This window comes from Cryptomeria japonica, chromosome 9 (genome assembly GCF_030272615.1).
Source record: "Cryptomeria japonica chromosome 9, Sugi_1.0, whole genome shotgun sequence".
NCBI classification, from domain to species: Eukaryota; Viridiplantae; Streptophyta; class Pinopsida; order Cupressales; family Cupressaceae; genus Cryptomeria; species Cryptomeria japonica.
Window position 1 is genome coordinate 521,525,607 of NC_081413.1, and position 26,418 is coordinate 521,552,024.

General features: G+C 39.4%; 1 protein-coding gene across 1 annotated transcript; it reads left to right on the forward strand.

Moving 5' to 3' along the window:
• The first annotated feature begins 3,190 nt into the window (after positions 1-3,190).
• LOC131858476 (uncharacterized) lies at positions 3,191-13,066 on the forward strand. Its single transcript, XM_059211726.1, has 2 exons — positions 3,191-4,273; positions 12,872-13,066. Exons 1-2 carry the CDS (start codon positions 3,191-3,193, stop codon positions 13,064-13,066), a joined length of 1,278 nt encoding a protein of 425 aa, XP_059067709.1.
• The last annotated feature ends 13,352 nt before the right edge of the window (positions 13,067-26,418 follow it).

Sequence of the window (26,418 nt, forward strand, 5' to 3'; positions counted from 1 at the left end):
CTGAAACTCGAGATCTCCCTGACTAGAAGGTATAATATGCTTTCAATATTCTATCATCCCGTAAACTCAGTTTTAATATATTTATTACTCCTGCATTGTAATTCTGTTATTTATCTTTTATAGCATAGTTAGTGTAATTACTTGTTATCCCCTGGCTCATCTTAGCGCCATTTTGAAGAGGTAGAGATAGATTGATTTTCTTTCTAAGATTCATCATCTTGTAGGGGGTAAATATCCTCCACTACATTTTTGGTGAACTCGACGTGAACACTTAATGTCATACTTTTTCCTCTTAGAGTTTGACGCCTTTAATAAGGCGTTCTTGAAGGATGATTTTGATATGCTAGATGAAGTCTTGGATGAATTCCTTTAAGTGCCTTCTCCTAAAAGAGATGTAAAGGGCTAGCCATCCTCCATGCCATCCTCATGAAAAAGTGAAGGGTTTGTGAATGTCATTGTTGTCTCCGCGGCCCCACAAAGGCCTAAGAGACCTTACATCCATGTGACATTGGCAAGTCCTTCTCCTAAGAGGGTTAAGACCATTAATGGAAAACCTTTCAAGGGAGAAGCTTCTGATTTATATCCAAGATTCTTGCAATCCAAACAACCATCTTATAATACTATTGCTCACACATATAACACTTGAAATAACAAACAAGTTCCTAAACCACCCCAAACTTATTTACCTCCTTCTCAACTTGTCCTTCCTAAGGCACCTTTTCTAGCAAACTAGCGACCAAGTGATTATGATCTTATCGAGAAACTTAAGGTTAATCTGGCTAAGATCTCACTTTGGGATTTACTTCAAACCACCCTGATGTATCAAGGTATGCCATAGGAAGCTTTGCAAAAGATTTTGCTACCTTCCTCTACGAGATCGGCTGATGTGAATGCGTTGATGGATCATATTCATGTGGATTCACCGAATATTACCTTTTATCCACATGAACTTCTGCCTCCCAAAGTGAGGAATTTAGCAAAAACATTAATGATCATTTTTCATGTGAACGACGTTGATATTAGATGAACGCTTGTCGATACAGGTTTGACATTGAACATTTGTGGTTTAGACTTGTTACCAAAGATCAAGGTGGACCCAAATTCTTTGGTAGCCTCCTCCTTGTTCATCTAAGGTTTTGATAACATGAGTAAGATGGCTATGGGGACTGTCATACTATCCTTGAAGGTTGGACCAGTCACTATTCCAACCCTTATGCACATTATGCCAGACCCTTTATCATACAATATTCTTTTAGGTAGACCATGGCTACATGCTTTGGGAGTTGTTTCATCTACACTTCATGGATTCGTGAAGTTTGTGGTTAATAATTAGGTTATCATGGTTAAGGTTGATCCCGAGGCTATGCAATTATGTCAAATAGTTGCAATCGGTCAGGCTTCTATTACACCTTCATTTCAAAATTATGTACCCACCTTGTCTTCTTCGATCATAACTTCTGCTTCTATATGATCCCCTAAAAAGGAAGAGTGCAAGAAGGAAGAAGTCACTAAGGAAGTTGTTAAAAAGGAGAGATTGCCTAAGAAGCAGGATTATTTGAAAGAATAATCCCCAAAGGTAGATACTCCTAAGGTGAAAATGCTGGAGTCTACACCCGTAAAATATTCCCCAGCTAAATCACCTTCAAAATTAAATGCATGTTTGGGTGACAACTGGGGCTCTTTGGATTTTACTGACTCTCATGTTGGTGAGTACAAATTAGATCCCATCCACTTAAGTTTTCATAAGATTTCATTCACCTCGGCTATGAAAGATGATTATGCATCTATAAAGCCAGGTGATACTTATCACATTAATCATCTCTTCTATACGAAACTACCATCATTCAAGGAATTACAAAACATCTATGGTCCCGAATACAAGCTTGTTTCTCAACTTGGATATGATGGAAAGGGTTGTGGACCTAATGAGAAAGGCATCCAAATTCCTTTAGAAGACAAACCTCATTACCACAACACTGGACTAGGATATTGTCATATAGGTCAAAAGGCAAAACCATGGTTAATAGTTAACATGATTTTAGCCGATCCCCTTCCTTTAAAGCTTGTTCATCGGGAACTCATCGATGCTGGTGTATCACCTAATGAGATTCCCTTTGATCTCTTGCCTTTAGAAGAATAATTGAAGGAATTTTTGAGTGTATATGATGGGCTGCCCTCTTATCATCATAAGCATCTATTCCCATATTGCTTGAATACCCAGACATACTTTGGGAAATTTGTTCCATAGGGGGCACGTCTATCTGACAATGCAGAATAAATGTCTATTCCTCATCCAGAAGAATGTAGTGCACTCCTTAGTGGAGAAATTACTGATGTCATCATGAGCGATAAGGATCCCAACAAGGTCATAAAAGTGGGAAAATATTTATCCTTTGAAGAATTCAAAGAATATTCCAACTTGCTACATCAATTCCCTGACATCTTTGCTTGGTCTTACGAGGAGATGCCTAGTATTGATGAGTCCAGTGTGGTACTCAAAATTGCTCTTAGTCTCGATGCTAATCCAGTGAAGCAAAAGATTCAAATTATGAACCCTAAGGTGGATTTATTAGTCAAGTCCGAGATAGAGAAGCTCCTAAAAGTTGGCTTTGTCCGCCCCATTGACTATTCACCTTGGATCTCGAACATTGTCCTGGTAAGCAAACTTGATGATCGCATCCATAATTGCATTGATTTTCAGGATGTGAACAAAGACTCCCTCAAGGATGACTTTCCTCTCTCGAATATTGATATGATTGTGGATTCAACCGTGGGGTATGCTTTACTCTCATTCATGGACGATTTATTGGGTTATACCCATATTCATATTAACCTAGAAGATCAATATAAAATGTCTTTCACAACCCCTTGGGGGACCTTTTTCTATATCATCATGCCATTTGGGTTGAAGAATGTAGGAGAGACCTATCAATGACCCATGATCTTGATATTTCATGATTTCATCCATAATGTCTTAGATGACTATGTCAATGATATCTTGGTAAAATCCTTAGCACGTGAAATTCATATTGAAAATCTTCGTCTAGTCTTTGAAAGACTCCAGTTGTATAAAATGAGACTGAATCCTCTTAAGTGTGTCTTCTGTGGTCACGCTAGGAAGCTCCTAGGATTCATTGTTTCCCACTGAGGAATAAAAATATACATAGATAAGATCAATGCCATTGTGAACATGCCTCCACCTAAGAATATCTCTCAGCTTCGTATCCTGCACAGGAAGATCCAGGCCATTCATCAGTTTGTGGCACAATTGGTTGATCGTACTCTCCCTTTTAAACGATTGCTAAAGAAAGATACCCATTTCAAATGGAATGAGGAATGTCAAAAGGTATTTGATTCCATCAAGGATTACCTAGATAATCCTCCTATCATAATGTCGGCTATGTCTAATAGATCTTTCTTCCTGTATATTTCAGCCTCCTCTCATGCTTTGGTGGCATTATTGGCCCAACGTGATGATGAAGGGTGGGAACGAGTAGTCTATTACATTAGTTTCACTTTAATAGGTTATGAAAGCCAATATTCTGCTATGGAAAAAAAGTACTTAGCTCTTGTCTTCGCGACTCAAAAGATGAGACACTACATACTCTATGCAGAAACACAGGTAATTGCTAAGAATGATAACCTCAAGCACCTCTTTACGAAGTCTGATCTCTTGGGAAGGCTGGCCAAGTGGGTGATGTTGCTCTCTGAATTTGACCTACACTTCATAACTCAGAAGTCAATCAAAGGGCAAGTCATTGTTGATCAGTTAGCTGACGCTCCCTCAAGCAAGTCTTTTCCCACCTTAGACCTCGTCCCCAACGAGGATGTTCTGATCATTGACCAAGACTCTATGTGGGACATGTATTTTGATGGTTTGAGGTGTCAAAATGGCTCAGGTGTAGGTGTGGTTTTCATCTCACCCGAAGGAAATCCAATTCCTCTCTCTTTCCGTTTAGAATTTCATTGTACCAATAACATTGTTGAGTATGAGGACCTAATTGTAGGACTTTGTGTCGTAATTGCCATGGGAGTAAAGAACATCCACATCCATGGAGATTTTGAACTTATTGTAAACCAAGTGACGAGTCCCTATCGTGTTAAGAAGTTAAAGTTGTCTCATTATAACAATTTGGCATTGACCATACTGAAGCAATTCGCTACTTACATGATCAATAGCATCTCACAGAGGGAAAATCCTCATGCAGATGCAATGGCAAGTGCTGCTTCCCTTGTAGGCCCTGACTTTGGTCAGGATGAATACTGCTTTATGGTACAAGTCCTCCGCTCTCTAGTCATATTTGATCAAACTCAATTCGATGATCTTATGTGTGCCCATGTCAATTCAGGAGAATGGTTCGCACACATTTTCAATTATCTAAAAATCAGAAGTTTTCCTAATGATGCCAATAAAAGTTCGCACGTGTGGATTAAGAAGCTAGCTACTTGTTACATTCTCCTATCTAATGTGCTTTATAGGATATCATACATGATGAATACTAAGAGGGGGGGTGAATTAGTATGCCAAAAATCTTTACACTTAAACACTTTGCAAGACTAACAGTAAACCGGTAAAACAGTTTAATAGACAAACTAGTTAACAAGCATGCAAACCAAACAACTAATAATGCATTCACCCACAAAAGCACAAACACCATAACAAAATAGATTTTGATGTGGAAACCCAAATGGGAAAAACCATGGTGAGATGGAACTCACAAGTCACTATCTGCAGAATAGGAACCAGACTGGTTAAGGTCTTACAATGCTCTTTACCAGAACAGATCCCGTTAGGAATCTCAATCTCTGTTAGGAGATAAGTCCGATTAAAGACTACCTTGCTAGAGGATTTTAGATCCACAGATGTGAACCACCTTGTTAGAGGATTTACAAAAAGGATTTTGGGCCTACCCGGTTAAGGGCTACAAACTTGTCAAAGATGTGAGTAATCAACAAGTGTTTGATCTATCTAATAGCATAGACTTCTCAGTTAGATCCTTGATAGCTCATTCTTAATGCACTCCTACATTACTTCAGTCTTCTACACATTCATATTATTTCCAACTCCTCAACCACCTTAAACCCTAGCAATAACATAAACTTTTGCTGCAACCTCATCAACAACATAAAACCCTAGACATGATGTCCTTATAAAGGAATCTGATTTCATGTCGGTCCAATAGGATTACATTACAATTTCCTAAGTTCAATGAACCTGGACAAAATTGGTAACACGACACAAAAAGCACCGTTAATGTGTTGGCACCGTCAAACAATCAGTGGATGGTAACTTATCACCAAATGCCGATTGGTAACTCATCACAGAGTATTACCGATTCATACAAAATACCGGTTGCTGGTTTGACAAAAATGAAGACTGGTAAAAATGTGTTATGCCGCTTTGGTCCTTCGTACCACTTGGGGTCAACATGCCGCTTCAGACCGGGAAACACATTCTGCAAAACACCAATAGTCTAAAGACTATAATAGAACATACCAGTTGGAACAAATACCGGTTGTGCTCTAACTTATACATATAAAGAGGATCTCAATGCAAGTGTGTGTCCATCAATGACAATCACAACAAAAACATAAAAAATGCCAACAATCTCCCCCTTTGGCATTGATGGCAACACTTAGGAAAATAAAATTTTGACCTCTAAGTGTTTTACAACAAAATCATGCCATTAGCAAAATTGCTCCCCCTAAGCATATACACTATCCCTTTAACAATACAATGTATAGCACTTTTTCATATAGAGCATAAACATTGAGATATTCAGAGTATATAATCAAAATTTTGATTACCAGATACTTCTCCGAATAGAATTCTTCTCCCCCTTTGCCAACAATGACAAAGTACAGCTGAACAACCCTATTTTCATTTGATATTAAAAATAATAAAGGTTTATGACAACAAGGAATGATACTTATCAAAAATAGATTTAAAGTCCTGCAAGAATTATTTCATTGACAAAGACCAGGACTCAACTAGGGAGGTGGCTACTTCTTGCTCTGTCTGCACCTGGGAGACCTGTTCTTCCATGGCATCAATTGTGCTCATCTCCTGTGTAACTATTAAGGCATCCAGGTTCAGATAGCACTTCTGAAGAATTTACAATCATGGGAGTAGAACTAGTTGTAGCTCCTACAAATCTCTAGACCAAGTGCATCTCTTGCTCCATTTTTGTTGACTGGATGTGAAACCGGTGAACAGTTTGCCCATAAGTTGCAAAGGAGTCATAAGGTGGCTTGAATGTGCTCAAGTAGGACTGCAAGTCCTTTTCAAGTTTTTGCTTTTGAGCTAGCACATCATCATAGAATAGATGGGGTTGGCAGATTTTGCTGAGTAGCAGATTCTCCTCATCTAGAGCGTCCCTTATATTTGTTTGTTCTTTCTTCAGTTCAATCCGGAGCTCATTCAAATTCTTCACCAGAGCTATATTAAGAGCTTTATGATGCTCTTTCTTGACATTAGCCTCTGCTGCCTCTTCAAGTCTCTACACCTGATCATCCACTACTATGCATAGGAGCTTGAGTTTAGCTAGTGATGAATCAGTGTTGGGAAGATTTGTATCGGGTATCAAACCGGTAAGTGTATCCACAGCTTCTTGAATTACATCCTGCTCCTCCTTCCATCGAATGATTTCAAGGTGCTCTTGAGCTACCTTGATGCTCTGCATTAGCTCCATTTCACTTGTAGATTGGAGATCGATAGGACTGGAGAGATTAGCTTGTTTGGCTTGACTTCCGGTTGCCTTCGGAGTCTCCATCTGGGTGCTCTTCTCCGCTTGTCCTGCCTTGACCTCTTCCACTTTCTTCTTTGCCACTTCTCTTCTCTTTTCCTCTGCTTTGTCTTCCTCTACCTTTTTCCTTTCTACTTCCTTATGCTTCTCCTCTTCTTTCTCTTCCTCTTCCTTCTTTTTCCTTTCATCTTCATGCTTCTTTTTCTCTTCATCTTCTTTTCTTTTCTCTTCTTCCTCCTTTTTCTTTTTCTCTTCTTCATATTTCTTCTTCTTCTCTTCTTCATTCTTCTTCTTTTTCTCTTCTTCATCATTTTTCTTCTTCTCTTCTTAATCCTTTTTCTTCTTCTCCTCTTCATCCTTTTTCCTTTTCTTTTGTTCATCCTTTTTCTTCTGCTCTGCCTGTTCCTTTGCTGCTTCCTGTCTGTCTTCAACTTACTTATTAACTTGTTCAGCCTGTTGCTCCTATCTTGTTGCCTCAGATGGTGTTTCTTGAGTAACATCTTCTTCGTTGAGGGCATCGACATCAATAGTGTCGATCGGTTCATCAACTGGATTTCCTTCATCATCAAGTGCTTCACCCGGTTAGGATATAATCGGTTATTTCTCAGCTTGCGGGTTGGCTTTAGCCACTTGATGCATCTTCAGAGCATCTAGAGCATGAGTGTGTGTATCCTTGAGCACTTCCCTACCTTTTCCTTCTAGTAATAGGAGTCTTCTTCTTCTCATGAAGAAAAGACCTTTGTATTTGTTCATTACATCAAACAGTTCTGAATTTGATACATCAAGAAAATGTTTAGCAAAAACTTTTTCTCTTATTTCCTGTTCCTGCTCTATGGAAATGCGCCATTTATTGTCTAGGGACTTATACAAAGAATCCAATGTTTCAGATCTAATTTCTGAAGGGGATCGGTCATTAACACATAAATACTAAATTATTTCTTTTTCAACCACCTCCTTTTCATCATCATTAAAGTCATCAAAATAATCAATTAAATCATTCAATAATTTTCTCCTAATATTTTTGATGGTTCTTTCACAATGTGTCAAAGGTTTGTAGGAGGAGATATCAATATTTACCGGTGCAGATGATGTCAGTTCATTCTTTGTCTTCTTTCTTATCTGTCTCGCCTTCTTGGGCTGCTCCTCAGACATAATTTCTTCTGAGTCTGGAGAGGTATTCCTTGTCTTCCTCTTTCTCTCAAACACTTTAGCTGGTGCTGCTTCCGATTTCTTCTTGGTTGTTGACCGCTTGGTCACTTTTGGAGTTGCAGTATTAATCAGTGCTGATGCTGCAGGCACTACCTTTGCCTTCTTTACTGTCGGTTCTTTTTCTTTTCTTGCTGGTGGTTCCTCAACCGGTGCTATCCTCTCTAGGTAGGTGTCGGTTCTCTTTGCCTTAGGATCAAGCGATGAGGCAATAAGGGTAGAGGCATACCCTTCCAACATATCGTACATCACCTCATAGCCCATTGGGTCCACTTCTTCCTGTCTAGGCTCAATAGCCTCCATTATGCATTTATCTACTTGGATGGTGAAGAAGATATCATCTTCATATTTCTTGATGATGTCACTTGATATCCTCATTCTTTGGCTCATTTTCCTTCTGAATTCATCAAAATACTTGTTCAGAACATCAGGGTAGCCGGTTCCAATCGCTTCAATGCTTTCCTTGATTTTCTTGGTCACTGGTTGATCACCAGACCATTGGACATCTCCTAATCCTAGAAAGTAGCCTTGGAAATAGAAGAACAACCCAACCAGTAGTTGTCCAAAATTGAACCTTAGTGCATTATCCTGTTTGATCGACTTCAGATTCAACAGGAGTTGTCTTTGCATACCAATGTACAGATCAAATGATGCATCCTCCTTTATCATCCGATAAGCGGCATTTACTGTTGCAGCAGATATAGAGTTAATTCTGCTGGCTGAGAATGTCCGGTATCCAATCACCATGCATGCATAATTCACCAGATCATCCTTGAAAGAATTTACTAAAATGCCTCATGAGTCGCTCATTGAACCAGTGAGCTTGGACATTTCAGTTTTGCTTATAGTCCTCAGGGTTGGCACTTCCCCTGTGTTGTAGAATCCGGTGACTGCATGAATTGCCTATGGCATGATGTCATGTGTTCTCTCTAGGTACATCTTGTCACCATGGACTCTGCTCAGAATGATGCTTATATGATCCTCTGTGAAATCTTCGAGGAAGTAAACAACATTGTGGAGCTTTTTCTTCTCCAAAATATTAAACTTTGGTTTGATCTTCTTATCTTTTCCACAAAATAAACCTAACTGGGTGTGGATAGCTAGAGACCCTAGGTCTTCTACCTTGCAATCTATGTAGTCAGAAATTCCCTCTTCTACTATCACACCAGCCGGAACTTGTGATAGGGCATTATACTTGGACTTCCTTTGAATAAAACTTGTAGACTCGACAGATGCACTAGAACTGGTATGAGATGCGGAAGCGATGATAGAAATCTTAAGAACTCAAGAAATACCTTTTGAAACACATGAAATTAGGGCTTGCCGATTCTCCTTCACTTCACACTCCGTCGATTGCTGAATCACCACTTTGTGTTTTCCACTTGACCGTTTCCAGTTTGAATTTGAATCTCCTTTGCGGTTTCTCAATTTCTCAAAATCTTTGCTCAAATCGACTTTTCGTTGCTCTTCTCTTTGAAAAACTTTTCTTCGCTTGAAAACTGATAGTGAGAAATGATTTGAAAAATGCTTTTAAACATATTCCTCACCTACCGTCATTAATGCTCCTCCATTAGGGCGTAACCCCTAATTTGCCTTTTTACCATTTCCGATCTTTTTCCAAATGATAGGTATAACATACCGGTTAAGGTCTTTTACCGGTGTAAACCGGGGGTTTGAAACATTTCGCCGTTTTCTCCCCCTAAGCCTTTCCGAAGCTTAGTTTGTTGGTTCCATGATTTCCACACTAGGTGCAGAAACCGGTTCCTATTGTAATACTGTTGGTTTCTCCTTCCAGATTTTGTTCATGTCTACTTTAATAGTGTCAACATCAATGTTTCCTTCCAGAGTGACCGGTATATCATCAGATATGTTCTTTCTTGATCTACAGAATCTGGCAATGTGACCCGGTTTGTTGCAGTGATAGCAGACCAATCCAGGTGCTCTCCAAGGTCCATTGTTCATGTTTCCATTCTTTCTTCTGCATGTTGCAGTAGTGTGACCATGACCATGATAGATCATACAATTTTCTCTCCATCCGGTTGCCGCTTGATAACCACCGCTTCTTGGCTGATGATTGAAGGCATTAAATTGGTTGTGACTCCGGTTCACAAAAGGTTTAGGACCAACTCCTTGGGTCCTCTGAGGATATCTTCCAGTGTTATTCATAACAGACCTGCATTCCTATGCTCTATGCCCATACTTGTTGCATGCATAACAATTACCATCAAATCTATAGGATCTAGGCTTATCATTTAGGAAATAAAGAAAATTGTTGTAAGCCTTACTCCTACACACATTTGTAGTATGTCCTTCTTTAAGATAGTTGAAACAAACATGTTTAAACTTTTTCTTACCTTTATCCTTTGATGCCAGTTGTTTCTTTGATGTTCCAACATTTGTACCAGAGGTCTCACCTTCCTCATGACTGGAATAACCAAGTCCATTGGTATTCTTGACCGGTTTGGCAGATTCAAGCTTTTGCTCTAGCTTGATGGTGCTCTTGTTGAACTTAGCAAGTATTTCCTTTGACTCAGAGAGTTCTTTGGAAATAGCAGCATTTGTTACCAACAGGTTTTCATTCTCAGAGATGGCAGTGTTTAGTTCTCCTTGCATGTCTTCCTTTTCCACTTTTCTTGCATGGAGTTGAGCATTTAGGGCACTGATCTCTTGTTTCAGCTTGGAGATCTCATGATCTCTTTCTTTCACCAGATCTTCAGTTTTCCTCTAGTTCTCAAGCTCTTGACACATCCAAATAGTCAGTCCTTCCAACTCCTTTCTCAGGTTGGAGTTTGGTTCATTCAACTTATTTACTTCAGCAATTAGGGCTTCCATGTCTACTTCATCTAAAGAACTATTTTTAAAGAACTATTTTCAGATAGCTCCATCAGCTTTTCTACATGTTCTCTTCTTTTTGCTTGAGATGCCTTGTATTTGACCATAAGATCATCATAGGCTTGTTTCAACTAAGTGAGCTAGTGGCTAAGTTCCATATCTCTTTCCAAGTGGTTAAACTTATAGAAAGGTTGGCTCTGATACCAATTAATGAATATTAAGAGGGGGGGTGAATTAGTATGCCAAAAATCTTTGCACTTAAACACTTTGCAAGACTAACAGTAAAGTGGTAAAATAGTTTAACAGACAAACTGGTTAACAAGCATGCAAACCAAACAGCTAATAATGCATTCACCCACAGAAACACAAACACCATAACATAATAGATTTTGACGTGGAAACCCAAATGGGAAAAACCATAGTGAGATGGAACTCACAAGTCACTATCTGCAGAATAGGAACCAGACTGGTTAAGGTCTTACAATGTTCTTTACCAGAACAAATCCTGTTAGGAATCTCAATCTTTGTTAGAAGATAAGTCCGATTAAAGACTACCTTGCTAGAGGATTTTAGATCCACAGATGTGAACCACCTTGTTAGAGGATTTACAAAAAGGCTTTTGGGCCTACCCGGTTAAGGGCTACAGACTTGTCAAAGATGTGAGTAATCAACAAGTGTTTGATCTATCTAATAGCATAGACTACTTGGTTAGATCCTTGATAGATCGTTCTTAATGCACTCCTACATTACTTCAGTCTTCTACACATTCATATTCTTTCCAACTCCTCAACCACCTTAAACTCTAGCAATAACATAAACTTTTGCTGCGACCTCATCAACAACATAAAACCCTAGACATGATGTCCTTATAAAGGAATTTGATTTTATGTCGGTCCAATAGGATTACATTACAATTTCCTAAGTTCAATGAACCTAGACAAAATTGGTAACATGACACAAAAAACACCGTTAATGTGTCGACATTGTCAAACAATCGGTGGATGGTAACTTATCACAAAATTCTGGTTGGTAACTCATCATAGAGTATTACCGGTTCATACAAATTACCGGTTGCCGGTTTGACAAAAATGAAGACTGGTAAAAATGTGTTATGCCGCTTTGGTCCTTCGTACCGCTTGGGGTCAACATGTCGCTTCAGATCGAGAAACACATTCTGCAAAACACCAATAGTCTAAAGACTATAATACAACATACTGGTTGGAACAAATACCGGTTGTGCTCTAACTTATACATATAAAGAGGATCTCAATGCAAATGTGTGTCCATCAATGACAATCAGAACAAAAACATGAAAAATGCCAACAATACAATGGTCTTCTTTTGCGATGTATAACAAAATCTGAGATCCCTCTTTCCCTTCAGGAAGCCCATTCACGCTCTAGAGGTGGGCATTTTGGAGGAAAATATTTGATACACAAACTGATCCACATGGGGTACTATTGGCAAATGATGGAACAAGATTCCTTTGCTTTTGTCAAAAAGTGCCCCAATGTCAACAACATAGCAAACTGATTCGGGCTCCTGTGCAAAAGCTTTGTAGTCAAGTATCTCTGTGGCCTTTCAAAACTTGGGGATTGGACATCATTGGCAAGATATCTCCCCCTTCGTCTAAAGGTCACATCTTCATTATCACTGCTACAAATTACTTCACAAAGTGGGTCGAGGTAGTACTGCTCAGATCAACTATTGCTGATATGATTTGTGGCTTCAACATGGATAACATCATTTCTTGATTTGGCTTGCCTACTAGCCTTGTTTTTTATAATGGCACGCCTTTTAAGAACAAGGAGGTTAAGCAGTTTCTTGAGAAATTTCACATTCAAGACCACTTTTCTACACCTTACTTCTTGCAATCTAATGGTTAAGCGAAAGCATCTAACAAAACCATTGAATAGATCTTACGCAAGACCATCACTAAACATGGTAAATATTGGAATTTGCAATTGGTATACACGTTATGGGCCTATCGTATGAGTGTTTGTATGACTACAAGAATGATGCCTTATAACCTCGTGTATGATGCCAATGTTATTATGCCTCTTGAATTGGAGATTCCCTCTTTGCAGGTCTCCTTAAAAGGGGTTATTGATGATGATTCCTCTCACACTCTTCATTTAAATCAGCTTGAATTGTTGGATGAGTGCCGCTTAAAGGCCCTTCAACATCTTCAAGATTATCAAAAGTTTCTATCCAAACAATATAACGAAAGTGTGCTACCTCGGACCTTTAAGAAAAGTGACCTTGTTCTTTATGAGAACTAGAGAAATGGTAATGCACCACCGGACCAAAGAGGGAAATTTAGCCCAAATTTGTTAGGTATGTACATCATCACCTCTATTTATGGTTATGGTGCCTATGGTTTATCCTCCATGGATGATACTCCTCTTAAAGAGCCGATCATTTCCACACACCTACGTAGATACTATGCATAGAAGATGTGCATTATGTGTCTTGCGTGTGATACCTAGATGCCTATGGGGGGGTCACATCCTGGCACATATCGTTCATTGACACAACATTCATCTTTGTGTTATGAGGTAACTATTCAATGAGAACACAAGATAGAACCACAATGTCGAATCTCATATATATATATGTGTGTGTCTAATGTATCATATCAATGTACATGTATCACATCACTACAAAAACACGTGATGTTGTCGTAGGTGTCTATGATATACATAAATACATCCATGTATATATATTGGAAAACAAAACAATGTTGTACATGGAATATATAAAAAATGTGTCATGATTGGTCTCGTGGCCATGTCCCCGAGGCCACTGGCGTTGGCGGATCTTGATCAAGGCATGGGGGTTGTCTAATTGAGGTCTATTGTGATCTTGCAACAATGGTGCTCCATGATTACAGAACCCTCAACTCTTGTTGTAGCTCAACAAAAATCTCTCGTTGTCTCATCATCTTCGCTCATGTTGCCATCTCTCGCTACTGTGATTCCTCAAGATCTCCCATCAGCTCGCGCATTCGGGGGTGGTCCAAGTGACTTGCAGCACCCTATTGTGAGATGTCCACCTATCATCAGAGGTCATCAACTTGGTTCTGCAGAGCATCACATTCCCTCTCAGCACTCTCAGCTCACGTCCTTGCCTGGTCACTCTCTTTGAGAATAGTGGGGAACTCTTGCAAGGCCTGATCCTGCTGCCTCATCACCGTGGCTAGCTGTGCTGCTCCTTGCACCAGCTCCACTCGACCCTCCTCATATGTTGTTCAAAGTTGTGCTACAGGTTCAAACAACTGCACATGTCTCTCTGCTGACTAGAGGGGCTGGTAGACGTCCAACATAGGACCCCGAGTTTTCACATCAGGGATGACCTCTACAAATACCTAGTGGATGAAGCTCAACCATTTGGCCACGCTCTATATAGTCTCAAAATATTTCACATAAGTATCCATCATGTCTAAAAATCTCTACATCTATGCATATACAAAGACAAGACTAACATACATCAACTAAAACTACAAGTACATACCAGGATCGCCCCTCGGCCAGTTTGGATCCTATGGAGGCACCCTGCTAGAGGATCCCTTTGCAGTCACTACAGTTGGTGGTCGGGCTCATGGCACAGCTGGTGGTGCAATTTATGATTATAGAAGAGCCCTAGCAGCCGATACAACTCGATCTGGACTCAAACTCCTCGTCCATCATCTCCGCTATGGCTTGTCGCCCTCATCACTCGTAGAGGCCTAGTTGTCATTGTCTCCCCCTTGAGCTCCAACATCTCCTCCCTCCGAAAAGATCGGTGTCGGAACTACTCTACCTCAATAGCCTAAGAAACCCAACATGACTCCGACATCATCTATACCAAGCTATGGGGCACTGGCATCATCATCACTCACTTGTGGACTGCCCTATACATCTCCAAGGGTAGGATGGGGCAGGTCCTGAGGTTGCAACACACTCATGTTCTATCGTGCGTAGGTAGGAATAGTAGGTGGAATAGTCTGTACCTACTCAAGCTACCACGTGCATCGCCACTAGTGGTATGACATCACCACATGGTCCTGGTGGTCGAGTAGGAAATGGTCTCTCTACATTCACGGGAGTTGTGTGTAGTCTGTGGTCCAGACCCCCATGTCTCGGTATGATTGCCAGATCACATCTTTTATCCCAATCTGGTCGATGGTGATCCTCTAGTAGGTGAGGTCCCCCGTCCGCCATCCTCCATGCCGTAGTGGATATGCGTGTGCCCATGGCATGTCTAGGGGCATCGGTGCCAAAAATATAACATGCCACATGCAAGTGATGTGCTCGAAGGCCCAAACCTGTAGGAGAGTGTATGCTGTGAGGATATGGTACTCTTGGTGCATGTTCTGGGAGAGCTCATAATATAATCGGCCAACATACTGCTACCCCATGCATACATCGTATGCCTCTCCTCCATCTCCTGGATCAAAGGGACAAAACCTGCAACGAGCTTCGAACCACAACCATCTGTCCATACCCGCCATGCGACGGTCATGATCATGATGCACCATACTAAGAGAATCGACACTCATCCCTAGCCCAGTGCTCATAGGTATACGTGTCTTGTGGTGTCTACCTTCCGCCCCAGGGCCCACTCTCACTGTCTTCCCAGCTCCATTGCAAAAAGGATCGTTGGTGATACTCACTCCCCCTAGATAGGAATTTGTAGGATGTGGTAGATGTCGATCAGTGTCATCGTGATCTCTCTTGTGGGAAGCTGGAACGACACGATGTCCTCGTCCCACCTCTCCATGAATGCGCATAGCATGGGTGTATGGACCTGAAACTTGGGCAACATGTATGTCCACCATAACCCTACTCCACAAAGGAGTCATCTATCGACAACTGACAACTCATCTGCTCAACTTCGTGACATCTCCAACTAGTGCCCTGATGTATGCTCTTGCATCTCAAGCAATGTCTGCACGCAAACAATTTTGCATTAGTTTTGGTTTCTCTTTATCGGTCGATGCTTGCACGCCCAAAAGACAACATCGCATCTCCTGGATGCCAGTGCCTTTTAGGATAACAATGTGTTGTCTGGACAAATGTGCCCGTCTCAGACCCAGGCATGCAGATCGAACGACAACGCGTCCCAGGGGTGCCTGCGTAGCCGTCCGGTTAAAATGCTCCAAAAAGGCACTAAAAATACAAAACAAGACATGTTTCGAGTCGTACCTGGGGGGGCTCACTGCCCTGCTCAACCGGGGTCTGCAACTCCTCAATCCTGCTAGCTCTAAGCTCTCATCTGCATGGCATTTTTGCTTAGACTCTATGAAAATATTAGCTAGAACGCCCGCAGTGAATAGTAACAATGACAATTGTTGGGGTCCACTTTTGAGTATATAGCCTAATTTTTGCCTGAAATGGCTTTTGCCCATTTTTGGATAATTTTGGCTCGATTTCTTTCCTATTTTCCCCACCTTACTAGGGGCAAAACACGAGGGGGCATATACTCGCCTTCATCTATTTTTTTCTCTTCTATTTGTACTAACGCTCCTTAAGCATTCCTCTCACCAAAGTAGCTTCCTCTATTTTTCATGCTGACAACTTTTCTACTCTTGCAGTATGGAATTTGTCATACCAAATATTGGGTTTCCTTTTGGATACTTGGGGGCATTACTCATGATTGCTAACTCAGCCTTTGCGGTTTCTATAGTATCATTTTTGGCTAAGTATTTATTGCATCTACTGCATTTATTGCACCGCATGATTTTAATGAACATATCTTTCCAAACTAGTTAAGTGTGACTGATCCCTACAACTGATCAATCCACTAATGTGGGGGCAAAATGAAGTGTCCTAAAATGCACCTAGTTCATTTACGACACTTACGCGTGACACCTAGTGCATTTATGATGATTCTATGATCAAAATCATATTATTTTGGCATCATGGGCTCGAAAGACAAAGTGCCTCGAAATGCCTTGAAAGCCCCTTTGGGCCTACTTTCAGATGGACGAAAGTGCGACATGGGGACTGTTGTCCTTGAATTTAGCGTGACCAAAATCATGAGGCAACCCTATGAAATTGGTCCGTTTCGTACCTTATGACCTCTGGGAGAGCTTGATCGACTTTGTCGGTTAGCTCATTTACCTTTTCATTTTTTCATTTTTATTGTTTTCTAGTTTTTAAAGATTTGCAGTTTTACCTTCAGGTTGGACTTTAAAGTCCGACCTGTAGGGTTCCTTCTTTTTCAAAGGTAATTGCACATTGGACTTTAAAGTCCGATGTGCAAAGGTAATTGCACATCAGACTTTAAAGTCTGATGTGCAAAGGTTTGGTTTTTCTCCCACAGATCGGACTTTAAAGTCTGACCTATAGGTAATCCTTCCCCAGCAGGTCTTCCGGTTAGAAGTTGCATGTCGGACTTTAAAGTCTGACTTGCAAGGGTTTATTACTACATGTCAGACTTTAAAGTCCGACATGCACTACGTGTTTGGTAATTAATGTCACATTAATTGCTAATTTTGAGGATTATTTATTTAATTTTGGGGGTTCATTTCTTCATTTTGAGTTGCATTTTCCCCTCTGTGCGTGCCTCTTCTTCTCTCCTCCATTTTCTCTCGCCGGCCTTGTGGATTTATCAAGTCTCCATCAAATTTTTCTCTCGCCATGGTGGATTGAGGTAGGTTTTTTTGTTTCTTTTCAGGTTTTGCTTTTTCTCCATGTTTTTCCTTTCCTTTCCACCTTTGTTTTTTTGGTTTTGCTTGGTCGTTATCTTCGGATGGTAATCGGACTTTAAAATCCAATTGCCCTATTAGGTTTTTCTTTCCCCTAGCCTGTATATTGGATTTTAAAGCCTGGTATGCAAGCTGATCAATGTAGACCCTAGCACATCGGATTTTAAAGTCCGATATGTAGGAGGGTAAACCTTGTTGGGTCCCGGAGGCAACTAAGAGGGAGGGGGGGTGAATCAGTTGTCCAATAAATACAAGCCAAACTTAACTTAATCAAACTTAATGCTTAATACTGGTAAACCAAATTTTAATATTGGTAGACAATTTAACAGTTAATTGCAGTACCGGTAAAGTTTAATGCATGAAACAGAAACACAAATAACATACAGAATACATAACACTGTTATTTGTACGTGGAAAGCCTATAAGGGGAAAAACCACAGTGGGAAACCTTACCCACAATTAGATGATACTACTACAGATAGTATGTGTGTACAATATGGAGTTTGCACATGCAGAAAGGCCAACTACCTAGATCTCATTGCTCAATCACAAAATGGGAGTCACACTAACTACAATTGGATGGTTAAATCCAAGGATAATGTACTGCTTAGAATAGCATCTTCATATGCTGGATTCAATACCGGTTACGCCTTGATTTTCCTCCTTCAAACCTTCCTTCAATCTTGAATGATGTCTGTGTGTATAGCTCTACTTATATTCACATATGCCTTATTACAATAATTTTTCACACTCTTCCACACAATCTCATAAATGAGATCTTACATATATACAAAAACCTAAGACCAAATCAGTAGGTCGTCTCACTAAGATATTACAATAAAAACAATTACAAATGAATCAATATGCAATGCATGATGTCAGTTCAATGCATTTACAATAATAATAATAAATCATCTTTCTGACGTGACGTGCTGATCTGGAATAGATATGCTTGCCGGTCCATAACCTAGACCTATTTACTGGTAACAACAAATATGCAAACCAGATTAGACCAATGAAAAAATAACCAAAACCAAGTGTCCAAACGATGTCTTCGACATAACCAAGTAATCTCCAGATGATAACAAATCATCCTTAGTGCTGGTGAACAATATAATACTACCGGTTAACTAGATATCAGTGATTGTGCATAAGTCACTAATCATGACGGTGAACATAACCAAAGATCTCCAAGTGTTTCTCAAGTGTTGACAAGTGTTGACATCAATGACAAAACCATATCAACATATCCAAAATACCAACAAACCTTGCATATTGGACTTTAAAATCCGATATACGAGGGAAAATAATTTTTGATTGACATGTCGGGTTTTAAAACCCGACATGTCAATCGGTTGCTTTCCCCCAAACTAGTACATCGGACTTTAAAGTCTAATGTGCTGATGACTTTCCCCTATTTGCACATCAGACTTTAAAATACGATATGCAAGTAAAGATGTTTTATCCTTGCACATCGGACTTTAAAGTCCGATGTGCAAATTTTGACTCCTAGGGTGTAGATCGAACTTTTTTCCCCGACTTGCTATTTTTGACAGTTTTACTCCCAAGCCTATTCTGAGTTCGATTTTCTGATCCGATTGATAATAGTTGATTTTATTGATGATGATAACTATCAAAGAAGCTAATCCTCAGTGTTGAATGTAGTCATTTGCAAATGTCAGAGCCCTCTCATGACAAATCAGTGCCTTCCTTGAGCTAGTTGGAATCTTCTTCGGGTAAAACAACAACAAAAAAGATGAAGTACAAGTATGATAAATACTTGAATTTATAGTTGGAAATTTTGGTAGACTCAAACATCAAGGAAATCAAAGACACATAAATTAGACATGTCAGTATGTAGGAGTTTATTGATCGAGTTGAAAAAGCTCCTTCCCGCCTAACAAACCTGATCAAATTCGAGTTGCATAAATATGCATCCTTCCCAGTTGTAGCTTATGATCCAGAATTTGTACTTGCAGTAGCGGATCACTTCAATCCGAATACAAGACAGGTTAGGGATGCTGATCAAAATGTCATCATAACTCTAGATAGTATTTTCTTCAATAGTGTTTTCAAAGGTTCCGGAGTTGAAGTAGCTGAAATTTCTCAAGAAAGTGCTCAAGAGTACTATGAGAAAAATGAGACCAAATGAAAGAAAGTGATCAATACTGTGTATCTCTCTACTGCTAGACATTCCACTACCTCACGATGGCCCAAGTTTTTTCACAGGAGTGACTTCAATGAGGAGTAAAACGACATGGTAACCATGTTATCAAGAGTGAAGGGTTTAAAGGAATCTCACTACTTTCAAAGTTGGATGTGTTACTACATGAATATAATCAGGAAAGGGGCTTCTAGGATTGACTGGGGTGAGCAGATCAGTGATACACTCTACAGATAATTGAAAGAAGTCAAAGTAACATTGAAATTTTATATGACTTCCTAACTGGTTTATGCAGTTGCTTGAATGAGACAATATCTAGGTTTGTCCACTAAAGGTGACATGAGATTAGTTCCCGTCTGGGAATACTATGATCAACTTGCGATCAAGAATAAAGGTAACCACTTTAGAAGAGTTAATGATGCCTTCTTCAATGTGTGGAAGTGCAATTTTTATAAGAGCCTGCAAAAGGAAAGATTATCCGAGGCTGCATATAACAGGGTGTCTCATTTTGGATGCGTTTTCCTTCAATTCCCAACATTCACTTACATCTGGATCGGATATTTCTCAGGCGAACCCTTTATTCTACCAAGGTATCCTTCTAAAAAGATCATCCTCATGGAGTTGTGTCTATAACTAATCTATGTTCATGGAAAGCAATCATAAGTACATAAGACTGGGTTGAAGTTCCCCGAATCAATTGGTAGGTACTCAGTCCTAACCAACCCCAAAGCCAAAAACATGGAGGAAGAAATGCAATGGAACACCATGAGAAGATTAAAGGCACAAAACAATTTTGATTTTCATGGTATGAAGAACAAACTCAACAGGAGTTACACCCATGTCTATATGTTTGAAGATGTATGGGCAGACTGTCAAAATGAGGAAGATATAAGAAGAATGGACTTTAGTCGTCTTACCATAGAACAAATTGAAAACTTGGATTTAGCAAAGATCCCAATGACCATGGAAGACACAAATGACATAATAGACCCTGTCTATTATGAAAAAAAGATTGTCGACTCTCCGTTCCCACCGGTGCAATGGTCAAAAAAGGAAAGTAAATCTATCACCCAAAGAATCGCTCCTATTCTAGCAAACACCAATGCTTGGCTGTTAAGAAAGAATCTTAGGATGATGGCCCAGTTGGTAAGACAACTACAGCTGAGAAAAGAATGAAAAGCAGGGTAGATCCACAAGCACTATCCTCGGCCCCCGTGACACAATCTAAGGGGAAAGGGCCCAAAATTAAATTCATAATTAAAGGGTCCAGGAAGGGTGAGTCATCATCAACAGTGCAGGGGACAATTACAAAAGAACCAGAACAACAACCTATCTTTGAAATTGAAAAAGAAAAGGAGACTGAAGAAGGTGAAATTCCTCAACAAGAGGAAGCACAGGTTGAAGAAACATCACATCTAGGTGAAGTTAATGCCCTGATCACTTCACAAGTACTAACTCATTTAGAGGTAATTGTCCACTCTATTGATTCTGATTCTGATCCTGAACAAGACGATGAGGAGTTTCAAGATGGGGATCTAGGTATAGGCATGGCGCAGTTAGAGATTGCTCAATAATTTTTTATATTAACCAATTTTTCCAATTTGGATGATTTTCCTTCATCCACCATTGAATCTTCGATGCTGGATTTTAATGAAGCCTTGGAAGAGGCATTTGCAGAACAATCTATAGTGAACTTACCTGTTACTACAATCACAACAAAAATTCCACCATTGGTAAGTACTGAGGTTGCATCCATGATGCCTTCAATTCTCCCATCTTTGACTAAAGAGATGTCAACAACAACAACTGTTGCAACATCGACAGGTGTCCCACAAGATACTTCAACATTATTGCCAATAACAACACTCATAACTGTTGCAAGTTCTAGTCAACATGCTCCTGAAATCTTAACAAAAATTCAACAAGGAGCTACTACTCCATCGACCAATCCAAAATTACCAGCTTGGATGGAGGTAATGGCCCCTAAGAGGAAAAAACAAGTAATTTATCTTGATGAGATAGATTTAGAGCAGTTGATTCCTCCAAAGCCTAAAGGAATAAAGAAGCCAAAGACTGCATCTCAAGTGTTAGTAGACCCGGTTTCTAAAAGGAAGTATGCTGAGGTCATGGTACCATCATCAGATAAAGACAAAGGCAATATACGACCTGAGGATTACACCATGCAAACCATAGAGCTTGGGGTGGAAACACATGAGAGTGTTAAGTTGGATTGTCAGACAAATTTCAACTCTTTGGTACAGAGGTTTGATCAAGAGAGAGATGAGAAGAATGAATTAAAGCAGAAATGTGAATAATTGACTAATGTTCTTCTGAAGGTCACACAATCTTCTTAGGAAGTTGAACCCATAGGATCCTCAATGGACACTGAAGCTCTAAAGAAAATTGAATAGGTAAGAGCCAAGGGTCGGGTGATGGATGAGTGGATTTCACACCTAAAGTCAGAAGGCTCTCATCTTCTAAGTTCAAAAGTTGGGCTATTGTCAGATTTTGAAGTAATCCAAAGCCAAATGCAAGGAATCAAAACTTCATTATCTCAGGAGATTGAGGAAGTTGAGAAAAGTACGACCCTTTGGAGCAAGATGGAGGACTTTAGAATAGATGTCCTCGTTGAAAATAAAGTAATTTCTTCAAGGGAAAAATATATCCAGATTTTGTCATTGTTGTCTCACAAGAAAGAGACAATAAGGTTGATGATTGTAGAGCTTGACCGAGAAAAGAAAGAAGGTGATGATGAGATTGATCTCATTTTTGCCAAAATTGCCGATCTTCCTTGTTATCTATATGATGGCAATCAAAATCTCGTTACTAGTGAAGCCATCACACAGGAATTCATTTCTCTAATGGATCACTGTACGGGACAAGATTTCTCACTTGGCACATTCGATAAGTTCGTGGAGATTCAGGTCAGTTTTGAAGTTATCGCATCCATGTTGAAGGATGGAAAAAATAAACAGGTAAAGACTGAGGATGCGATTTCCTGTGTTCGTGTGATCACAAATTCTACCCCAATGCCAGACAAAGCAGAGATGAAAGCCATCTTGACTAGGTTCGAGGAATTCCACAAATCAAATGAGGAGGAGAGAAATGAATAAAGTGCCCCTTTTTGGCATTTCCTTTCCATGTAGTTGCATTTTTAGACGCTGCAAATTTTCTCGCAGGTGCATATTTTCTTTCTATTGTAGTTGTAGTCAAGTGGGACTGTGCAGTTGAACTAGTCAACTGTGCCCACATTTTTCTCCAATTTTCTTATATATAAGGGAAACCGTCATTTGTATATTTTTATCTTGGATTATGCTAAGCAAAACTCTGCTAAATTTTTGCCTCAACTAAGACTTTGAGCTTTGTTGTGAAAATTTGATCAAGCAAATAAAGAAAGTAATTTTATTTGATCCCAAACTTTGTGTTGTGTTTAAAAAGAATTGCTTATATGAGTTAATGTTCTTACGTTCATGACTTATATATGTTCTTGAATTTCTTGATATAGGAAGTATTGTTAAGTGGATTAAAGAGCTCTTGAATTATGAAAGTAGACTTTGTGCTCCTTCAATATTTGAGAAATTTTCTATTGTTAAGTGATTAGTAGTAGGCTTTGTATTGCTACTATTGCTTGTAGTTTTTAGGATTAAGGAATTATACTTGAGGACTTTGAGCTACAAGTTGAGTTCCTTTTCATTGTGATAATTAGTTTAGTTGGTGTTATATTCGAGAAAGACTTTGTGCTTCTCGTTTATAAAATCTTGATATAGTTTGTTAGATAAATTCGTTAATTTCCTCAAGTATCAAAGTGATAGGGAAATTGTAACAAAGTGAAGGGAGAATACATTAAATCTGAAAAAATAGAGTTATATGGCCAACACTAACCCACAGATTTAAATTTATTATTAATTAGAGAAGAGATTCCAAAGAAAACCTCCCCTTGATGAGAGGAGAGATTAATTTCTCAATATAGCTACGAGTGAATCATATATTTTGTCATTGGTACGCTAGTGACAAAAAATTCACCCAACAGTTTTTTGGCGACTCTGCTGGAGAGCGACGTGCAACCGGTATTTTCCCTTTGGGTTGCAGTGCTCTTTTCATTGTAATGTCTATTTTGTTGATTTTATCAAAAATCATAATCTAGCTGATCGAAGTTACACTCGTGGGCAACGATTTGCGGGAGTTGTTGATCCTACATTTGAGTTTTTGCAGCAACATAATTTTCCTTTTGTGACACCTCCACAGACGCCTTCTCTTTTGTAGTGGACACAAAGTTTTCGTCCTTCTGCACAATGATCTTCCATACCAAGTGAGGCATCAAATTTGCAAGTTTTATTTGTTCCACTTGCAAGTCATTTTGTAATACCACCCTATAATCCATTAAGCATGGCTGCTGCTGGATCTTGGGGTACTACTTTTGGTCCCTTGAACTTGATCGCACCTTTGCATGAACTTCCCAAAGGTACGCGAAAAAATTTACCCAAAATTTTGGGGGATGGTTCTCAGCTCCCAAACGAACACATTGTTGCCTTCTACATCGCATGTGGAGTCCTAGGTGTTGAGCATGAAGATGTTTCAGTGAGATTGTTCATTAAGATTTTGCATGGAGCTGCCACTGATTGGTTCTATCATCTTCTGAATGCTTGTATCACAAATTGGGCAACTCTCAGAACACTGTTTGAAGCAAGGTTCAAGTCTGTCAAAGACAATCACGCACTGCTGGCTTAGTTAAATCAAATGAAGAAATAACCTCAGGAAGCTATGCGTGAATTTGTAGCAAAGTTCAACAGATTGCACAATCGCATTCTAGTTTCTTCATGACCAACCGTTGGAAACTTGAAATTCTTCTTTATCAACGCTCAATTGCCAGAGGTGAGCTTTCTTTTACGAAGGAATAATCCTACAGATTTGGACACTGCACGACAGTTGGCTATATCAATCGAAGATGATCTTATCCTTGTTGGTAAGATAAGGAGAGATCCTAACAAGGTTAGGAATAATCAAATTATTGATTTACCTATTCCTTCAATGAATTCTGTTGATCCCATGATACAAAAGTTAGCAAATGAGTTGTTGGCACTTAAGAAGCAAATTTCCTCACAAGGAAATACTTCTTATCATGATGTTCCAAGAAGGACTTATCCAAACAATGCTTCCAATTATGCCATGCGTAATCAGAATAAATTGCCTCCTACTCCAGAGAGGCTTGCCTTGGAAGCACCACCCCAAAATTCATCTATAGGATATTATGAAGCTGAACAGAATGATCTTCCCGCTTTTGGTAAAGATGATGCCAATTTGCATCAAGAAGATGAGATAGAGTTGGTTGGTGACTCTAATATTAGGTTTATGCAATATCAAGAAGATGATACGCCAGACACATGTGATGGGGATGTCTTTGCAGTATTCACCTGTTCGCAAGCACAGGCAGCTCAACCACATGTCATTGCGAAGAGTGATGATCCTATTCAAATCAAGGACTCTCAACATTTGCCAATTTCTATTGCAAAGTGTGGGACTCCGATACCAAATCCTGTAAAAGGCAATAATATCTCAATGGATGTTGCAAAGGATAAAAGTGTAAGTGATTCTTTGACTGCTATCAATTTTTCTGCACCTTTCAATTCTTCTACACCTGCATCAAAGACTAGTGTACCTAATATTTTAAGTTCTCAAAATGAGAACCCAAATCAATCTTTGATGTTGGATTCCTTTCAGTGATTTGATATTTTAGACCATGCTAAGAAAAACAAAATACAAATGTTTGAGGTTGAATTTTTGAGATCTAATCCAGATCAATTTGACCATTTGGTCAAGTTTGTTAAAGAAAAAGCTACTACCCCTAGTAATCTTCCTAAGTCTAACTTAGTAACTTCCCCTTCTCCTGTAGAGAAGATAGAACCATTCTATATCTCTTTGTTGATAAATGGTTATAAGCTTAGTAACTGTGTAATTGATTCTAGGGCATCTGATCATGTTATTCCGTCAAAAGTTGCCAATGCCCTTGGCTTAACTTTGACCAAAACATTTGGAAGATGTTTCTCCATGGATAATAAGCAAGTCCCCTTGATAGGTCAGATCAAGGACATGCAGTTTGCTTTTGCTTCGTTCCCAGAAAAGAAGATTAAGATGATAGTACTGGTAGCCAATGTGTCAGTTTCCTATGGTCTATTGTTGGGAAGAAATTTCTGCAGAGATGTTGGGGGTGAGTTAAACATGGATATGACTGATGCTCGTATTCCTGTTAAAGGAGTTATCCAAAAGTTGATTCCAAAAAAGGAATCAAAATACACTGTTGTCAAGTCTGATGATCAGTGGGCCCAAATTCTTTTCGAATCATTAGGTATGGGTAATTATTTCATGCATGTTGATGATGGTTTAGAGGTGGCTTCTGAGAGTGAAAACACCATTCCATTCAATGATGCTCCAATTGATTGTGAAAGTAGTGTTACAGAATCAGAAAGATCTTCAACTTCACAACAATAAATTATCGATTTTGATACCGTCAGCATTGGTAGTCCAGATGATGTTTGGACGCTAGAATTTGATGGCTGCTATTATTCTACTGGATCGGGAGCTGGTGTTGTGTTAGTTTCTCCTAATGGAAATTTTTTCCCTTTCTCCTTCAAATTGTAGTTTGGTAACAAAAATAACACTACCGAGTATGAATCTCTCCTTTTGGGGATGAATGTTGCCCAAAGGAAGGGGATTAAAAATTTACATGCTCAAGGAGATGCCGAGTTGATAGTTTGTTAGGTTAGGAACATATATCAGACAAG

Bases quoted from the DNA above. Each gene is read 5' to 3' on its own strand.
- LOC131858476 (XM_059211726.1), top strand. From the start codon at position 3,191: ATGCCTCCACCTAAGAATATCTCTCAGCTTCGTATCCTGCACAGGAAG. The intron at 4,274-12,871 runs GTACAAGTCCTC...CCCTCTTTGCAG, and splicing joins AGGATGAATACTGCTTTATG to GTCTCCTTAAAAGGGGTTAT.